Source organism: Coregonus lavaretus (assembly GCF_964263955.1).
Source record: "Coregonus lavaretus genome assembly, chromosome: 3".
Taxonomy (NCBI): domain Eukaryota; kingdom Metazoa; phylum Chordata; class Actinopteri; order Salmoniformes; family Salmonidae; genus Coregonus; species Coregonus lavaretus.
This window is the reverse complement of record NC_139990.1, coordinates 26195206-26212129: the sequence shown is the minus strand read 5'-3', so window position 1 is coordinate 26212129 and position 16924 is coordinate 26195206. Positions and strand designations below refer to the sequence as shown.

The following is a 16924-nucleotide window of genomic DNA, read 5'->3' as shown; positions in this document are numbered from 1 at the left end:
AGACAAGACTTTAGTAGTTTATGCACTCACTGAGTTATTTCAACCATTCAATATTCCTCTAGTCACATTCGCGCTAAGAAATAAGCAAACAACTTAACTCAGGAATAGTATAAATAGCTCAATAACATTTTATTTTATTTATTTAATTATTTTTAATCTGTCAACATATCTCTAGTTTATCAATTCGATAAGTCTCAAGAAAACAGTTTCATCTTCAAACAACAGCCGATTTAACAACCAGAATACACTATTAGTGTCTAAATCTTCTCTCTCTTTGTCTGCGTCTCCCAGCAGCTCAGTGCAGGGGAGTGGCATATTTGCCCTACGTAACTCTAAAGTCATAAAATCACGTGCATACGTAGTACATTCACCAATACAATTTCAGAGTGGATGGAGCTTTCTCCCAGCTCTCTCCAAGCCAGACAACAGAAAGTTAACAGTCCCGTTGTACCTCCGTTCTTTTACCCCCCATAGACAAACAATAACACTTAACAGAGCTCACAAACCATAGAACACAAATCCTACTCTATTCTACACACATAAACACAGTTTAAGAGGCTTAATCCATTCCTATGGACCCCTAAGGTAGCATGTAGCATGTAGCATGTAGCATGTTACCTCCATTGCGCCGTAAAATTCCTTTGTTCCTAAATTTAGGCTACCACGAGGTCCGCGGAAATTCAATGAGCGGTCACATCAATCATATAATTAGTCAACCACATGTTGAGAGGTAACTTGCAACCGAATATATATATACCACAGCCTCATGCCCCCTGGACTTACCTAAATACACCTAACGTGCTTTTAGGATTTTTGGCCCATCCTAATGATCGCCTCTGAGAGGGCTTCCATAGATTCGCAATGGTCCTAATTTGTATACATTTACCTTGGCCTTATTCCTTTCAATCTATTATTCTTGAATTGTTTTCAAGCAAAATATCCCTATAGACACTCCCCCCTTTTTGCGTTGTTTACCAGCGCAAACAAATTTAGAACGGACTCCTATCCCACAGCAAATAACAGCAAAGCACACACGCAAGTTCTTAACGGTGCATTCATTCAACGCACAGACACACAGACACACGAACTAACCAGAGCCCAAAGTGGTGAGAAAACTCACCCTTATCTGCCGGATTCTGGAGCCAGAGTCAGCTCGGCGCCCATGAATGGAACGCTGAGAAAAAACACAATTCGTCCAAATCCTCGTCGCCATTTTGTTGTGTCGAGAAAACGTTGCTAATTATGCTGTGAGACCAAGGAAATCCGCTGACGCTGTACTTTGATCATAAAGGTTTATTTATATCAAAGGGTTACAGCTTCAATTTACAGATATCTGCAGACATCTGGAGACCAACGACCCAAAATAATAAGTTGTTCTGATCTACTTTGTCTCAACCAAGTATTTATAATCTTTACCATGATATGGGTGGATTTCCATACAGACCAATCACCTGTCTCCACACAACAGACTTCCTCTGTTCTATGGGGTGTCCCCATAAAACTGCTCCCCAGATGCTCCCTCTAAGCTGAATAAACATCCTCTCAGATACCATTTGAAAACATTAGCAAAGTCATAATTCCTCAGATACTACACTGGAAAACCCCATTAGAAAGAAAAGCTTGAAAACCCAATTAGATTATTGCCCAAAGGGGAAAAAAATGAAACAAAACAATTGATGATGTTTTTTATTTTAATTTGCAGTCAAAGATAATAGTTTCAGTATAGTTGTATTTTTTGAAATATTTGTATTAATTATTTTATTTCAGTTTACTAAATTGTTTATCCAAATTAAATTGTTATTTTTGTATCCGTTTTTGTTTACAATAATAATCTTGAATCAATGGATAAATATCAAGAATTTAAATGACCATTGAACAAACTCTGAAATCCTAGACTGTACCTTTAAGAATCCTCTTACAATTATGGCAGTATCATTCATGTTTAATAATGACTCATAAGAGAAAACTAATAATGTGTACAACCGTTTTATTGACAATAAACAACAAAACCATTACTCAACAATTATGAACAACAACTAACTCAAACGTACAGTTTACAGCAACAAATAATCTTTACTAAATATTTGACTTTACCATAAAAAGTGTTCAGTTGGATGCTGACACTATCGAGTAGCATTTATGGTTTCAGTTTTTCTCTATTTCACAGATTCTTTTGGAGCACACAGAGGGAAAGCTGTTTCCACAGTTTATATCGTTCCAGCGGTATTCATCTTAAAAGGAAACACAGAACAGAAATGACCTCTCAAATAATCTCAGATGTTCACACAACAATATAATAGTGTGTTTGCGGGATGTGGTGTGTGTGTCAGTTTTATTTGTTAAATGTACTATGAATAAAGTTTAATTTGATGAATGTATCAGTGAATGATAGTGGGCCTACTGTACCTCCCCAGTTCATCACCATACATGGCTCTCTGCCACCGCTATTATTGGGCTCTCCTTTCTTCCAGTTCTGGTAATCAAATTCGGAGCCGTCGCTCCAAAACCATAGCCTGTCCTGTGGTGAAGAAGTGAGGTCTCAGTAACAAAGCAATCCCATATTATTATTATTATTTTATTATTATTATTATTATTATTATTATTATTATTATTATTATTATTATTATTATTATTATTATTATTATTATTATTATTATTATTATAGTATGCCAGTGGATACTGCAGTGTTTTTTTGTAGATCTATAAGATCTTCCAAACCTAGATCTGACTTTACCAGTGACCCTTGAGATATTGATGAGTATACCAAGATACTACTGATATGTGAGTATACTCCACCTGAACAGCATCAAATCCTCCAATCCAGGTAGTAGAGAAACCGCCAATCTTGCTCCCCACCACTTCCTGTAGAAATTGATATTCCGCAGAGCTGTGCACAGACGCCAGGTTTGCTCCAATGGACACACAGTGGTGCTACAGTGAGAGGTAGACAGGGGCAAAGACATTTCATAATGTAAGTATTAGTCAGTAGTCCAGTCTGTGATTACTTATCTTCTGGACTCTCACAATCAAATATTGTCCATCGCAATTAATGCTCTTTTAAAAATGCTCTTAGAGATATTAGATTATCTCTGTCTTAACCAATGTCCTGTGGGTTCCAATATACAGTAGGCCTTAATTAATATAAATATATCAATAAATATTCCACGCTTAAAGAAAATTCCAATGAAACAATAACTTAAAGGGGAGGTTCAGTATTTTACATGACGCATGCAGAATAAGTGATTCTGGGTGCCACAGTGTTTGAATACCAAGGATTCCAGTATGTCAAGGGAGCTTACTGGTGGTTTATCTTAGAATGAATGATAGACATTATATACTGACTTGGGGTACAAGGTAATAACATCAAAGAAGGGAGTGCCCACTGATGGTTAACAGATGTTGTTGAAGAAACGTGTAACAAAAGGTAAACTGAGAGGTTTTCTTTGTTCAGTAGTTCGAATGGCAAGAGGCATGGGGGTGGAAACATCATGCTTTGGGGCTGTTTTTCTACAAAGGGACCAGGATGACTGATCCGTGTAAAGGAAAGAATGAATGGGGCCATGTATCGTGAGATTTTGAGTGAAAACCTCCTTCCATCAGCAAGGGCATTGAAGATGAAACGTGGCTGGGTCTTTCAGCATGACAATGATCCCAAACACACCGCCCGGGCAACGAAGGAGTGGCTTCGTAAGAAGCATTTCAAGGCCCTGGAGTGGCCTAGCCAGTCTCCAGATCTCAACCCCATAGAAAATCTTTGGAGGGAGTTGAAAGTCCGTGTTGCCCAGCGACAGCCCCAAAACATCACTGCTCTAGAGGAGATCTGCATGGAGGAATGGGCCAAAATACCAGCAACAGTGTGTGAAAACCTTGTGAAGACTTACAGAAAGCGTTTGACCTGTGTCATTGCCAACAAAGGGTATATAACAAAGTATTGAGAAACTTTCGTTATTGACCAAATACTTATTTTCCACCATAATTTGCAAATAAATTCATTAAAAATCCTACAATGTGATTTTCTGGATTTTTCTTTCTCATTTTGTCAGTCATAGTTGATGTGTACCTATGATGAAAATGACAGGCCTCTCTAATCTTTTTAAGTGGGAGAACTTGCACAATTGGTGACTGACTAAATACTTTTTTCCCCCACTGTAAGTCATGAAATAACTATTTTGATGTGTAGTATCATCATGAAATAGAGAGGTGTGTTGTATCATCATGAAATAATTCATGAAATAACTATTTGGATGTGTAGTATCATCATGAAATAGAGAGATGTGTTATATCATCATGAAATAAGTCATGAAATAGCTATTTTGAGAGGGTCCTGGTTCAAGCCCAGGTAGGGACGGAAGCAAAACTTTTACATAGATGCTATTGACCTAGATCACTGGGTGAATTGATAACATTATAGGAAAGAGATTGTTTTACCAACACATCGTATAGGATAACATAGTAATTAAAGTTGCATCACTGTGAATATATGTTTTGTTTGTTTTGACTATAACTTAAAAATAATTTGTCATATGCTAAAGTGCCGTTAGATGGAAAGTCAGCGATAGAGAATAATAGATATTGTTGAGGGTTTTCTTTGTTAGAAGGATAAGTAGGTTTATTAGGAGATGATAAATGTTGAATTGGATTGTTTGAATAGACTGGTATTAAAATAATTATTTGTAGTAAGGTCAATTAAAATATGTTATTAGGTAGTAGTGGTTTGTGGATAAAGATATAAAGGATGCAGAGGGTAATGAGGAGCACATGTCTAGATAGTTGAATATAGACCATTCTGTGACAATTTTTAATTATTATTATTACATTATATAGTTTGCGTAACACCAGTGATGTATGCAAATAGTTAATGAATTCTAAAACGATAATTTGTTTTCTTTACGTGGACCAGTGGAGTGCAGGTAGTTTTTACTATTAGGCTGATGGAGTAGTAAAAATGTTTTGTAGGTTCTGGACTTATTAAACAATAGGTTAATATTTTAGTACATCAATACAACAGGTTGCGATGATTACATTACCGGAAAGGGGTTATAGGTTTATATTAGAAGGTGTAGTGAACTTAATGAAACGTGGTATTATCTGATGTGTTTTGAGTGGGAGTTTTTTATCCAGGATTGATGGAAGTCCCCTACAGTATATGTTAAGGGAAAGATATCACGGCTTACTTACGCAGAGTAATTGATTATATTGGCGAATTAATTAAATATGACATTTAGAGGGGTGACAGGAACAATATCAGGGGAAACAGATATTTCCTATGTTGTTGATCAAGTAACGATACTAGGATAATTTGATATGGGATCAAAAGGAGCAGATTTTGGGGTTGAATAATCATTGTGAGAATTACAGAGGATGAAGTCTGAAGGGTAATCAATTACAAATACTCATTGTAAACTCAGAGAAAATTGAGTGGTTTTCATCTTTTGAGAGATTTTATGTAATCTTCGACTGGAGTAGTTATGAGAGATTAAAACAAACGACTATTGATGTGAGGTAGGACGGTGTATATATGAATCATGTTTGTGTGTAATTACTATTTTTGGATTGCTGATTATAACTGAATGTTTTTATTTATTTATTTTTTTCTTGTTTTTTTTTCGGGGGGATGGATCAGCTTAATATTGCAGATAGATTGTATCTTCTATCAATGTAATTGTCTGCATCACTTCCAATCCCCCATGTTTATTTTTATTTTTTATATATATATTCCCCTTTATTACTTTTCAACCCCACCATCCTTTCCCTACTTGGAGTAAATTAGTGAACAACAACGCCCAGGCCTCTACTTCCGGTCTATACTTACTATCTACACCTTATGGACAGAGTTAATTTTACAATAATTCTATATATATATATATATATATATATTTATTTTTTTGCTCCTGAACTCCTTCTACTCTCAACCTCTCCGATCATTTTCATGATGTCCATCCGGTTTGCTTCTAAATGCCATATCTTTCTAACTGTGCTCTTTCCCAAAAGCTCCCAACATACAACCTATATACTTATTATGGACACAGTATGCTTACATTATTAGCTATTTTTGTTATTATTATTTTTTTTTTTTATTAGTCCCATCCTTCAACTCTATTCAATACCTCCCATCTATCTCTTAACACCATCCATATAGGATTTCTATTTGCCATATATATTTCAACCATACTGTGATGTTTTACAAAAGTTCTGAACCTTTCTATTCTCATTGCTTCTACAGATTGTGAATTAAAAATAAACATTTTTGCTAAAAGTATTATTATATTATTGATTGATTGACTATGACTTTTCAGATCACCCAGTAATGCTATCTGCAAGGTTAGTTCCAGGTAAATATTGCAATCCTTTAGCCATTCCTGGACCTGTGTCCAAAAACAAGCTACAAATGGACAGAACCAAAACAAATGATCTAATGATTCTATCTCTTCACAGCAAAATCTGCAGAGCTGGGAAGATTGTATCCCCCATATAAATAACATTCTATTGGTAGCAAGAATTTTATATAATAATTTAAATTGAAAGATTCTAATTTTTGAATCCGGTGTCGTTTTGCGTGTCAGTTCATAAACACTATGCCATGGGATCGGTACGTCAAAGATCTCTTCCCAACTATTTTGCAATCTATATGGGACTGCTGTCAATCCTTTGGTCCTTAAGTGAAACTGATATACTTTTTTATTTATCACAGTTTTCCTTAACCAATTATGTTCTTTAATGCAAGGCCGACAGACAAGTTCCTTACTTTCTCCCCCTTCAACTTTCCTCTTCCACTTTTGCGGTAAGGCTGCAATTATTTGGTTGTAATTTTGGGTAGAGCAGACATTTCCATATGTTTTTGTTAGCTGCATGTGCGACATAACTCCACCAGTCCTACCGATGATATCATTTACGAAGATTATACCTTTTTTAAACATTCTGTCAAAAAATAAAGTTTTTTTGTCAATTAGTATATTTGAATTTAACCCCAATATTTGTTGCATTATTTGTTCTGTCGTTTCTGGAGGATTAAAATGAAATTGCAACCAACTTTCTATGGCTTGTTTTAGAAATAGTGACATTTGGGAGATTATTTCCTTTTCAAATAACTGAAAGTGAGAGGTTGTAATCTGAATAAAGGGAAAAAGGCCTTTCTTGAACAGTGGGTGAGACAATCTTACTAATTTGCTTGAGAACCAGTTCGGATTTAAGTATAACTTTTGGATGACTGAAGATTTTAGTGATAGGTCTAATGCTTTAATATTTAATAATTTCTGTCCTCCGAATTCATATTCATTATATAAATATGCTCTTTTAATTTTGTCTGGCTTGCCGTTCCAAATAAAATTGAATATTTTTTTCTCATATAATTTAAAAAACTGTTTGCTAGGCGTAGGCAAGACCATAAGCAAATAGGTAAACTGGGATAATACTAAAGAGTTAATCAGGGTGATTTTTCCACAAATTGACAGGTATTTTCCTTTCCATGGTAGTAAGATCTTATCTATTTTTGCTAACTTTCTATTAAAATTTATTGAAGTGAGATCATTTATTTCCTTTGGGATATGTATTCCGAGTATATCCACATCACCATCAGACCATTTTATTGGTAAACTACATGGTAATGTAAAAATTGTATTTTTTAGTGATCCAATACGTAATATAGTACATTTGTCATAATTTGGTTTTAATCCAGAGAGGTTAACTGAATGTTAACGAAATGTATACTTTCTCTTCCAGAAGAAAGGGGATTTCCTTATCTCCCATTGGAATGTTTCCCAAGTCTGTAGGCTAGGGGGAGAATTTAGTAAAATTCTGCAGTTTTATACTTAGGTTGTAAAAAGGAGCTACCAAATTACATAAGGCCTGGCTATTTTTATTTGTTGTTTTCCAATAGGGCTTTTCAAATAACCACACACAACCCACCTAGTATGATGTTTATACAGTGCCTTGCAAAAGTATTCATCCCCCTTGGTGTTTTTCCTATTTTGTTGCATTACAACCTGTAATTTAAATTGATTTTTATTCGGATTTCATGTAATGGACATACACAAAATAGTCCAAATTGGTGAAGTGAAATTAAAAATATAACTTGTTTCAAAAAATTCAAAAAAATAAATAACGAAAAGTGGTGCGTGCATATGTATTCACCCCCTTTGCTATGAAGCCCCTAAATAAGATATGGTGCAACCAATTACCTTCAGAATTCACATAATTAGTTAAATAAAGTCCACCTGTGTGCAATCTAAGTGTCACATGATCTCAGTACATATACACCTGTTCTGAAAGGCCCCAGAGTCTGCAACACCACTAAGCAAGGGGCACCACCAAGCAAGCGGCACCATGAAGACCAAGGAGCTCTCCAAACAGGTCAGGGACAAAGTTTTGGAGAAGTACAGATCAGGGTTGGGTTATAAAAGAATATCCGAAACTTTGAACATCCCACGGAGCACCATTAAATCCATTGTAAAAAATTGAAAGAATATGGCACCACAACAAACCTGCCAAGAGAGGGCCACCCACCAAAACTCATGGACCAGGCAAGGACGGCATTAATCAGAGAGGCAACAAAAATACCAAAGATAACACTGAAGGAGCTGCAAAGCTCCACAGCGGAGATTGGAGTATCTGTCCATTGGACCCCTTTAAGCCGTACATGCCACAGAGCTGGGCTCTATGGAAGAGTGGCCAGAAAAAAGCCATTGCTTAAAGAAAAAAATAAGCAAACACATTTGGTGTTCGCCAAAAGGCATGTGGGGGACGCCCCAAACATATGGAAGAATGTACTCTGGACTAAAATTTAGCTTTTTGGCCATCAAGGAAAACGCTATGTCTGGCGCAAACCCAACACCTCTCATCACCCTGAGAGCACCATCCACAGTGAAGCATGGTGGTGGCAGCATCATAGTGTGGGGATGTTTTTCATCGGCAGGGACTGGGAAACTGGTCAGAATTGAAGGAATGATGAATGGCGCTAAATACAGGGAAATTATTGAGGGAAACCTGTTTCAGTCTTCCAGAGATTTGAGACTGGGACGGAGGTTCACCTTCCAGCAGGACAATGACCCAAGCATACTGCTAAAGCAATAGTTATGCAAGCTCAAGTTTTCAGTTTTTTTGTCTTATTTCTTGTTTCTTTCACACAAAAAAAATATTCTGCATCTTCAAAGTGGTAGGCATGTTGTGTAAATCAAATGATACAAACCCCCCAAAAATCTATTTTAATTCCAGGTTGTAAGGCAACAAAATAGGAAAAATGCCAAGGGGGGTGAATACTTTCGCAAGCCACTGTGTAGGGTTGTTATTTTGATTGTTGGGGGTTTTAACGGGTCAAAGATGATAGGTCTTAAAGGGACACACACGGAGCTTTATTACGTTTTTTTCTTTTATGAGTAAGTTTTGGGTAAACACGTGATTTCTTTTGAGAAGAAATGTCATGAGGACTTGCTGTACACTTGGGATACAACATTTATGAAATGTTTTGACTGTTGTTAATGATTAGTCTACTATAGAATGGAACAATTATTTGAAGGGTTTGAATGACCTTTTAACTCTGTCCTGACTTTCTAGTGTGAATTGATCACCCACACTGGAAATCCTAGAGGCATGGGATGAGGAATTTAAGGTGATTTATTATATCGAGTTGAGAATAATTTATAATAAGGATAATAATGAAGAAGTTTATTATTATGGTAATAGGCCTATATATATGATTCGGACCATAATAAGGTCAGAGAGAGCACTATCCCTGAATAAGGGATACCTGTCGCTAGTCAATTGTACTATTCTTGAATTACCTTCTGGGATACAAGTAAGTGAAGGTATTATCAATATTGTCATTTATTATTTTGGTTTAACAAACAATGTCGTTGTTTTGTTTTTGAATGCGTGAATCATGATGTGAGTCATGTGTCCAAAGGGGGGAAGTACTGATCGCATGAGGATTTATTGGTAAATATGCAAATTGTAGTAGGAATATGAGAAGTAGTAATTAATGTGTTATGGGTTAGATTATTATTTTTTTAGGTGAAAATGTATTTGTGGTATAAGGCAGGATGTAGAGGTGGCCTGTCTATGAAACGAGTGGACTGCAACAAGCTGCAAGTTGTTCACTTCCTAATCTCAAGGCTTCTCCTGACTGATAAGAAGACAGGGTAAAGTAGCATACTGTGTCTCGCCTAACAATGTTCTGAAGACTTTATTCCAAGGGTGAAGGCTTCTCTGCCAAACCTAACAGGAGAATCTGGACATTGTATGTGCCTTGGAGGCTTTGTGGTAGTAAAGGATTAAATAAGTAAGTGCTGGACAGAATCTAGGTGGGGAGGTCAGTACTAAGTGTTGCTGGCTAACTCTATGGAGGGGAAAGTAGCAGAGACAGATTCCTAGATCTATGTGTCCCACTGTAGGAGTATTCCAACTCAGAGGAGGAAGATGGCATCGCCACTGCGGAGCATTGTTTTTGTGTCTGTGTCTGTGTGTTTTTGCAGCAGGGACTCTCAACTTCCCTATTGGTAAGTTGCAAGAAGGACACACTTCACAGAGCGATGTTGATAAATGGAGAAGGACTCTGCATGATCCTAGACCATAGTGAAGGAAGAAGGGTCAGAGCTAAAGGGACCATACATCGTCACCCAGTCTACACCAACGGAGGTATGGATAGAGGGGAGATCAACCTGGTATCACGTAAACCACTGCAACAGAGTACTATGAGGAAACGACGACCTAGAGATGAGGGAGTTGAGGATGATGTAGCTGACAAGGATCAGGTGATGGGAGACGATGTCAAGAGGAATGCTACTGATGAGCTACGTGTTCTGGCTGATTCCCTCGGGGGAGGGACAGACCTACAGACCTCCAAGTACTTAAGATCTTCCAGAATTTCAAGAATCACCTGACTGTCACAATATTCACTTATCTGTATTTGGAGGTTTTACCTAACATAAATTGTGGAGTATATTAGAAATTGGTATTAAGAATAATTGGTAAAACATAGTAATTTGTTATATAGTCAATGCTTATATGGATTTCTTGGATTAGAAATGAACTCAACTAAACTGTTATGTTTTGTCTTCTATTGAGGTAAATACAGATGGTGTCTTGATGCATAGCAGGGATAATTTGGCATAGAATGGTGTGAACCTTAAAAAGAAACAATCTCTGAACCGGCTGAAGATGAATATCAGAGGCATTGAAGACGTTCCTGTAAAGTACCACTTCTACATGCAACCGGTGTACAACAGCCAATCGAAGCTATCAAAGGATTTTCTCTCATTATTTTATCTCTAGGGAGTGGGACAAGAGTCCACCATTGAGTGAGAATGGAGAAAGATATGTTCAAAGGCAACATTTCTCATGTTGGTGGTATACTGGTTGGCAAATGGACAAGACACAATGAGGTTGTAGGGAAGGTGGTGACTCGGATGAGACATTGTAGTTGTGACATTGTCATGGACAATTCATTTTGAAATATGAAGCTGTCTGAAGAACATAATGAAGAGACGCCAGAAGATTTAAGTGCCGGAGAAAAAAGGGGTTGCTTAGCTGTGTTGATAATAAATGTGGATTTATCTAAATTTGCTAATTTGGGTAGGAGGTATATACACTGCTAAATTAATAGTAGGGCGGCAGGTAGCTTAGTGGTTAAGAGCGTTGTGCCAGTAACCGAAAGGTCGCTGGTTCTAATCCCCGAGCCGACTAGGTGAAAAATCTGTCGATGTGCCCTTGAGCAAGGCACTTAACCCTAATTGCTCATGTAAGTCGCTCTGGATAAGAGCGTCTGCTAAATGACTAAAATGTAAATGTAAATGTTAACAGTCAGGGGTTTTCAAGCAATTGGGTTTGAAATGTCACTTATTGGACACTACGCAATTGATAATAGCATTGGATGCTATTATAGTAGATAAAGGGGGAATGTATGCGATTATATAGGGGATACATGTTGTACATACTTACCATCAGAATGAAGAAGGTATTGGGAATTTAAATAAAGCTATGGGAAATATTAGAGACATACAGGAAGGTATTAAGAGTACTAATTATTCATCTATATCATGTTATTCAAGTGTAGAGTCCATTGATAATGTTGATTGAGTAATGGGGAATGTTAAAGTTGGAACTGTATAACGTGGAATTTAAGGTTTACAGGATTGTCCCGTGTAGCTCAGTTGGTAGAGCATGGCGTTTGCAACGCCAGAGTTGTGGGTTCGTTTCCCACGGGGGACCAGTATGAAAAAAAATATATGCACTCACTAACTGTAAGTCGCTCTGGATAAGAGTGTCTGCTAAAATGACTAAAATGTAAAAAGTTGATCAGGTAGCACCCCAAGTGACCAGAGAAAAGCTTGGGGTATAGTTATTTTTATTGGGATATATTCATTTGAATATATTATAATATCCATGTAACTTAGAAAGGGTCATGTATCATTGTATTTGTGTGGATGATGTCATGATGTTAAGAATGTATTTCTATGTATGTTTTTCTTGGTAGCATGTCTAAGAGGATGGGTATATTTGAAAATTATGTATACAAGGTTGTCATTTAAGAAATAGGGATAGTCTATGTGGGCTTTTTTCCTTATATATCAGTAAGGTTTTGACTACATAGATTTTTAGCATGAACATATTAGTTAATCATGTATTGATCTTTTACTCAGACTGACTACTTAGAGGTTTGAGAGGTGAGATAAGTGATTGAGAATGTATACTTTTGTTGATTATATTGAAAATCTGGTTGGATTCAGGTATAAGGTACAGAGGGATGAATTCTCAGTTATCTAGCATAGTTTAGACTCTAATCATATATCTATGCTACTGATTGGAGAACATTTTATTTTATATGAAGTTATATGTGAATTGTTGAGGTTAAGTAATTGAATATCTGAGTAATGTTACTTACCACAAAGAGAAAAAAATGAAAGATTGTTATGATGTCATTTCATAGTGTGGTGGGAACCAGGTTACATTTAGTAGATAAGTGATTCTGGGTGCCACAGTGTCTGAATATCCCAGGATTCCAGTATGTCAAGGGAGCTTACTGGTGGTTTATCTTAGAATGATTGATAGACATGATATACTGACTTGGGGTACAAGGTAATAACATCAAAGAAGGGAGTGCCCACTGATGGTTAACAGATGTTGTTGAAGAAACATGTAACAGAAGGTATATAAACTGAGAGGTTTTCTTTGTTCAGTAGTTCAAATGGCAAGAGGCGAAGCACATGCCTTTTGTTAGATGAACCCGGTATCGAATATTAAATATTTGAATGAACTCTCCATCTAAGTGTATCATGAATTACTTGATACCCTAGAAACTCATCATAACAAAGGGTAACCTCAAACCAAATAAGCGAGTTGATTTCAAATGAACTTTCCCTTTAATTCACAGTAGAGAGTAACCATGATACCTCTGCTAGGGGCCATGTCCTTGCAGTCTCGACGAACATGAAGCAGCGCGATCCAAATTGGAACCAGCCTGTGGGGCATTGGTTCCTGTTCTCTGCTGCCGCTACGGCTTCCTCTGCCACCTTAGCTCCTGGAAGATGGACAGACAGGCAGGAATTCAAATGGCCCAGTCATAGCAATGTTGTTCACAAACAACCGCCCCTGCACACAATTCTTATTCTGATTAGTGGAGGCATCAGCCTGTGAGAGTTGTCTACCTAGTAGTACTGCAGATTAATCTACTGACATTAGTTTCATACAACTACCCAGATGCAAAGCCTGCTCAAAATCCATTGTCTTCTCATGGGGCTATATAGAGTATGTAGTTAAAGACAAGAAAACACATGAAATCAAAGCTGCCTTTGCAATGTTCATGGGACTGTTCTATTCACTTTGCCGACCCAAACCGTAATGTGCTGGCTTAGATATCTTCTTTTCACATTGCCTTTCCCAGCACAGTTCCAGCAACTATGGTGGATTTGTAACCAGGACAGCCCAGTGCAGTCCGACTCGACCCAGTAGTGTGAAAAAGTTACTATCATACTGGCCAAATTCAAAACAAGTGCAGCTAATTATGCATCAAGTCAAGTCAAATGTTATTGCTCAGTGTTTTTCTCCAGCTTGCGCAATGTTTGTCTCCAGCAAAGGCTCTGAAACAAGAACTGGTACACAAAAAATTATGACGGTAGAGCTCAGCACCTGAACAACAAAAACTCCTGCTAGCTGGATTTACAGGGATCGACAGGAAAGGAGTGTTATGTAAAGAATGTTGTTAAGTGTGAACTAAGGTGTATATTCTTGGTTTGCTGTGCGTCTTACCTGTTGCTTGACTCAGAGCAAGGGCAGCACACAGCAGCAGAGATATGGTCAACATTGCAATGGTGATGATGGTCTCCTAAAAACAAGGTACTATAACCGAGGAAAATAATGCTAGAAACATCCAGAATTCTCTGGAAAAGAGCATAACAGGAGAGTAAACAGTTTATGATGTAATGTACATGAATTGAAGACTTACCTGTTAATGTGAATCACTGGTAAGTTCTGCAGGTTCTGTTCATCTGAAGAAAGAGGAGCACTTTTATATTGTTAGCTACAAATAAATAGTTAGCCATTTCAAACAATTGTTAACTGGTAATGGTGTTCCATAGAGCTGATTTGAGGTATGTTCAAATTCCAGATATGAATGACTTTTCATGGCAATGTTCTTTGGAATGTTTACCTATCGTGTGAGCTATAAAGGTTTATCCCAAAAAATAAATGGATAACTAGTATTGGTGTTCCATGGAACTAGTGTCCTGTTGAACAAAGTTCAAATGCCATGTTCATGATAATGTTATTTGGAATAGTTTTGCATCCATGGTTGGGGCCAATTAAAATATAAATTCCTATAAAATTCTTGACATCAAATCAAGTCAAGACAAATGTTATTGGGCACATACACATATTTAGCAGATGTTGTTGCGGGTGTAGCTAAATGCTTGTGTTCCTAGCTCCAACAGTGCAGTAGTATCTAACAATTCACAACAATACACACAAATCTAAATGTAAAATAATAAGAAATATATGAACATTAGGACGAGCAATGTCGGAGTGGCATTGACTAAAATACAGTAGAATACAGTATATACATATGAAATGAGTAAAATAGTATGTAAACATTATTACTAGTGTTCCATTATTAAAGTGACCAGTGATTCTATGTCTATGTACATAGGGCAGCAGCCTCTAAGGTGCAGGGTTGAGTAACCGGGTGGTAGCTGGCTAGTGATGGCTATTTAACAGTGATGGCCTTGAGATAGAAGCTGTTTTTCAGTGTCTCGGTCCCAGCTTTGATGCACCTGTACTGACCTCGCCTTCTGGATGATAGCGGGGTTAACAGGCGGTTGATGTCCTTGATGATCTTTTTGGCCTTCCTGTGACATCGGGTGCTGTAGGTGTCATGGAGGGCAGGCAGTGTGCCCCCGGTGAGGTGGGGGCGGTGCAGTTGCCGTACCAGGCGGTGATACAGGCCGACAGGAAAACCTCAATTGTGCATCTGTAAAAGTTTGTCAGGGTCTTCTGGGCCAAGCCAAATTTCTTCAGCCTCCTGACGTTGAAGAGGCGCTGTTGCACCTTCTTCACCACTCTGTCTGTGTGTGTGGACCATTTCAGATTGTCAGTGATGTGTATGCCGAGGAAATTGAAGCTTTTCGCCTTCTCCACTGCGGTCCTGTCGATGTGGATGGGGGTGTGCTCCCTCTGCTGTCTCCTGAAGTATCATGTAAATGTTATTTAGTTTATCATACTACATACCACACTTTGTTTGGTTATCCTTAGAGACATTCTCCAGATTTGCCCAGAAGGATTTGTTGATATGTTGTCAATTTTTTATTCTAGATAATTTTTTTGGGGAAAATGCACAATAAATGCATTTTACGTGCATGTTTTTAGTATTTTCCAGATAGAAAAAAAAGTATTTATCCACAATCTCCTCTGGACAAGTCCGGTCCTGGAGTGTCTTAACAAAATTAAACCAAAATATAGGCTGACTTCATCCAGTGTCCAGAAAAATGGATTTGCGCGATATGCCAATATGCACATATTTAATGAGGTATTGTCTCATTTGCATATTTTTTGAAAACATTTCAGAAACATTGTAATACAAAAAAGTATGATATTTGTGTCTACATCCAACTGGTAAAAGTTGATTGTTATATGATTAAGGGAAAAAATATGAGGGTGTGGTGCCTAGCCTTAAAAGAATAATCGTCGGTGTCTGACTCAGATTCAGACATTTCTGCCGCACCGTTCAAAGCTATGGCCAGCTCTGGTTGTTGTTGATCACGGTTATTCTCTTGTGTATTCTACAATAGCCTTTACTATGTTCGCCCCATTGTGAGTTACGAAGAGTAGGATATTCTCCAATGGTATGTCCCATGCGTTCAAAGTGGATGCTAAATCGGATGGAGGTTGAGCAATGCATGCTATGCCTTGTTTTTGTATTTTGTATTTTATTATACCAAGGCAGCAGCTACTCTTCCTGGTGTCCAGCAACATTAAGGCAATTACATATATTAAAACATTACATTTCACAACACATTATTACAAACTACTCTACTACAAACTATTGTCGTAATGTGACTTGCATTAATGTGATGACTGTTATGTATAGAATCAACTAACTATGTTTAATTGTCACTCGATTAAATTACTCATGTAACAATTAACGAGTTACCATCTCCCAAATTAAACTCGTAGAAGATATATATATGTTATATATCAATAACAGTCACTTATTCAATCATTACCTCATCAGTCTCATTCTGAACGTCGCATAATCCTTGAACCTGCAAGAACCCTAACCATATTGATGAATCAGCAATACACAAATTGGCTTAATTATTTATTTACTTATTAACTAAATGCCAGACGTGTCCCCCTGCTTAAGCCAGTACATGTCCAGGCCCGTCTGAAGTTTGCTAGAGTGCCTTTGGATGAACCAGAAGAGGATTGGGAGAATGTCATA

The 16924-nt window shown here is 37.4% G+C and overlaps 1 protein-coding gene across 2 annotated transcripts; it reads right to left on the bottom strand.

The window, feature by feature from the left end:
* Nucleotides 1-1970: 1970 nt before the first annotated feature.
* Nucleotides 1971-14620, bottom strand: LOC311123225 (ladderlectin-like). Of its 2 annotated transcripts, none has more exons than XM_084158155.1 (6): nt 14435-14620; nt 14239-14328; nt 13383-13510; nt 2797-2931; nt 2407-2518; nt 1971-2231 (listed from the first exon to the last, which is right to left on the bottom strand). In XM_084158155.1, exons 2-6 carry the CDS (start codon nt 14291-14293, stop codon nt 2146-2148), a joined length of 516 nt encoding a protein of 171 aa, XP_084014281.1. In that variant the 5' UTR covers nt 14294-14328; nt 14435-14620; the 3' UTR covers nt 1971-2145. The 2 variants fall into 2 exon arrangements, with proteins under 2 accessions (XP_084014281.1, XP_084014280.1); XM_084158154.1 differs by having other exon boundaries at nt 14239-14314; nt 14435-14618.
* Nucleotides 14621-16924: the final 2304 nt, after the last annotated feature.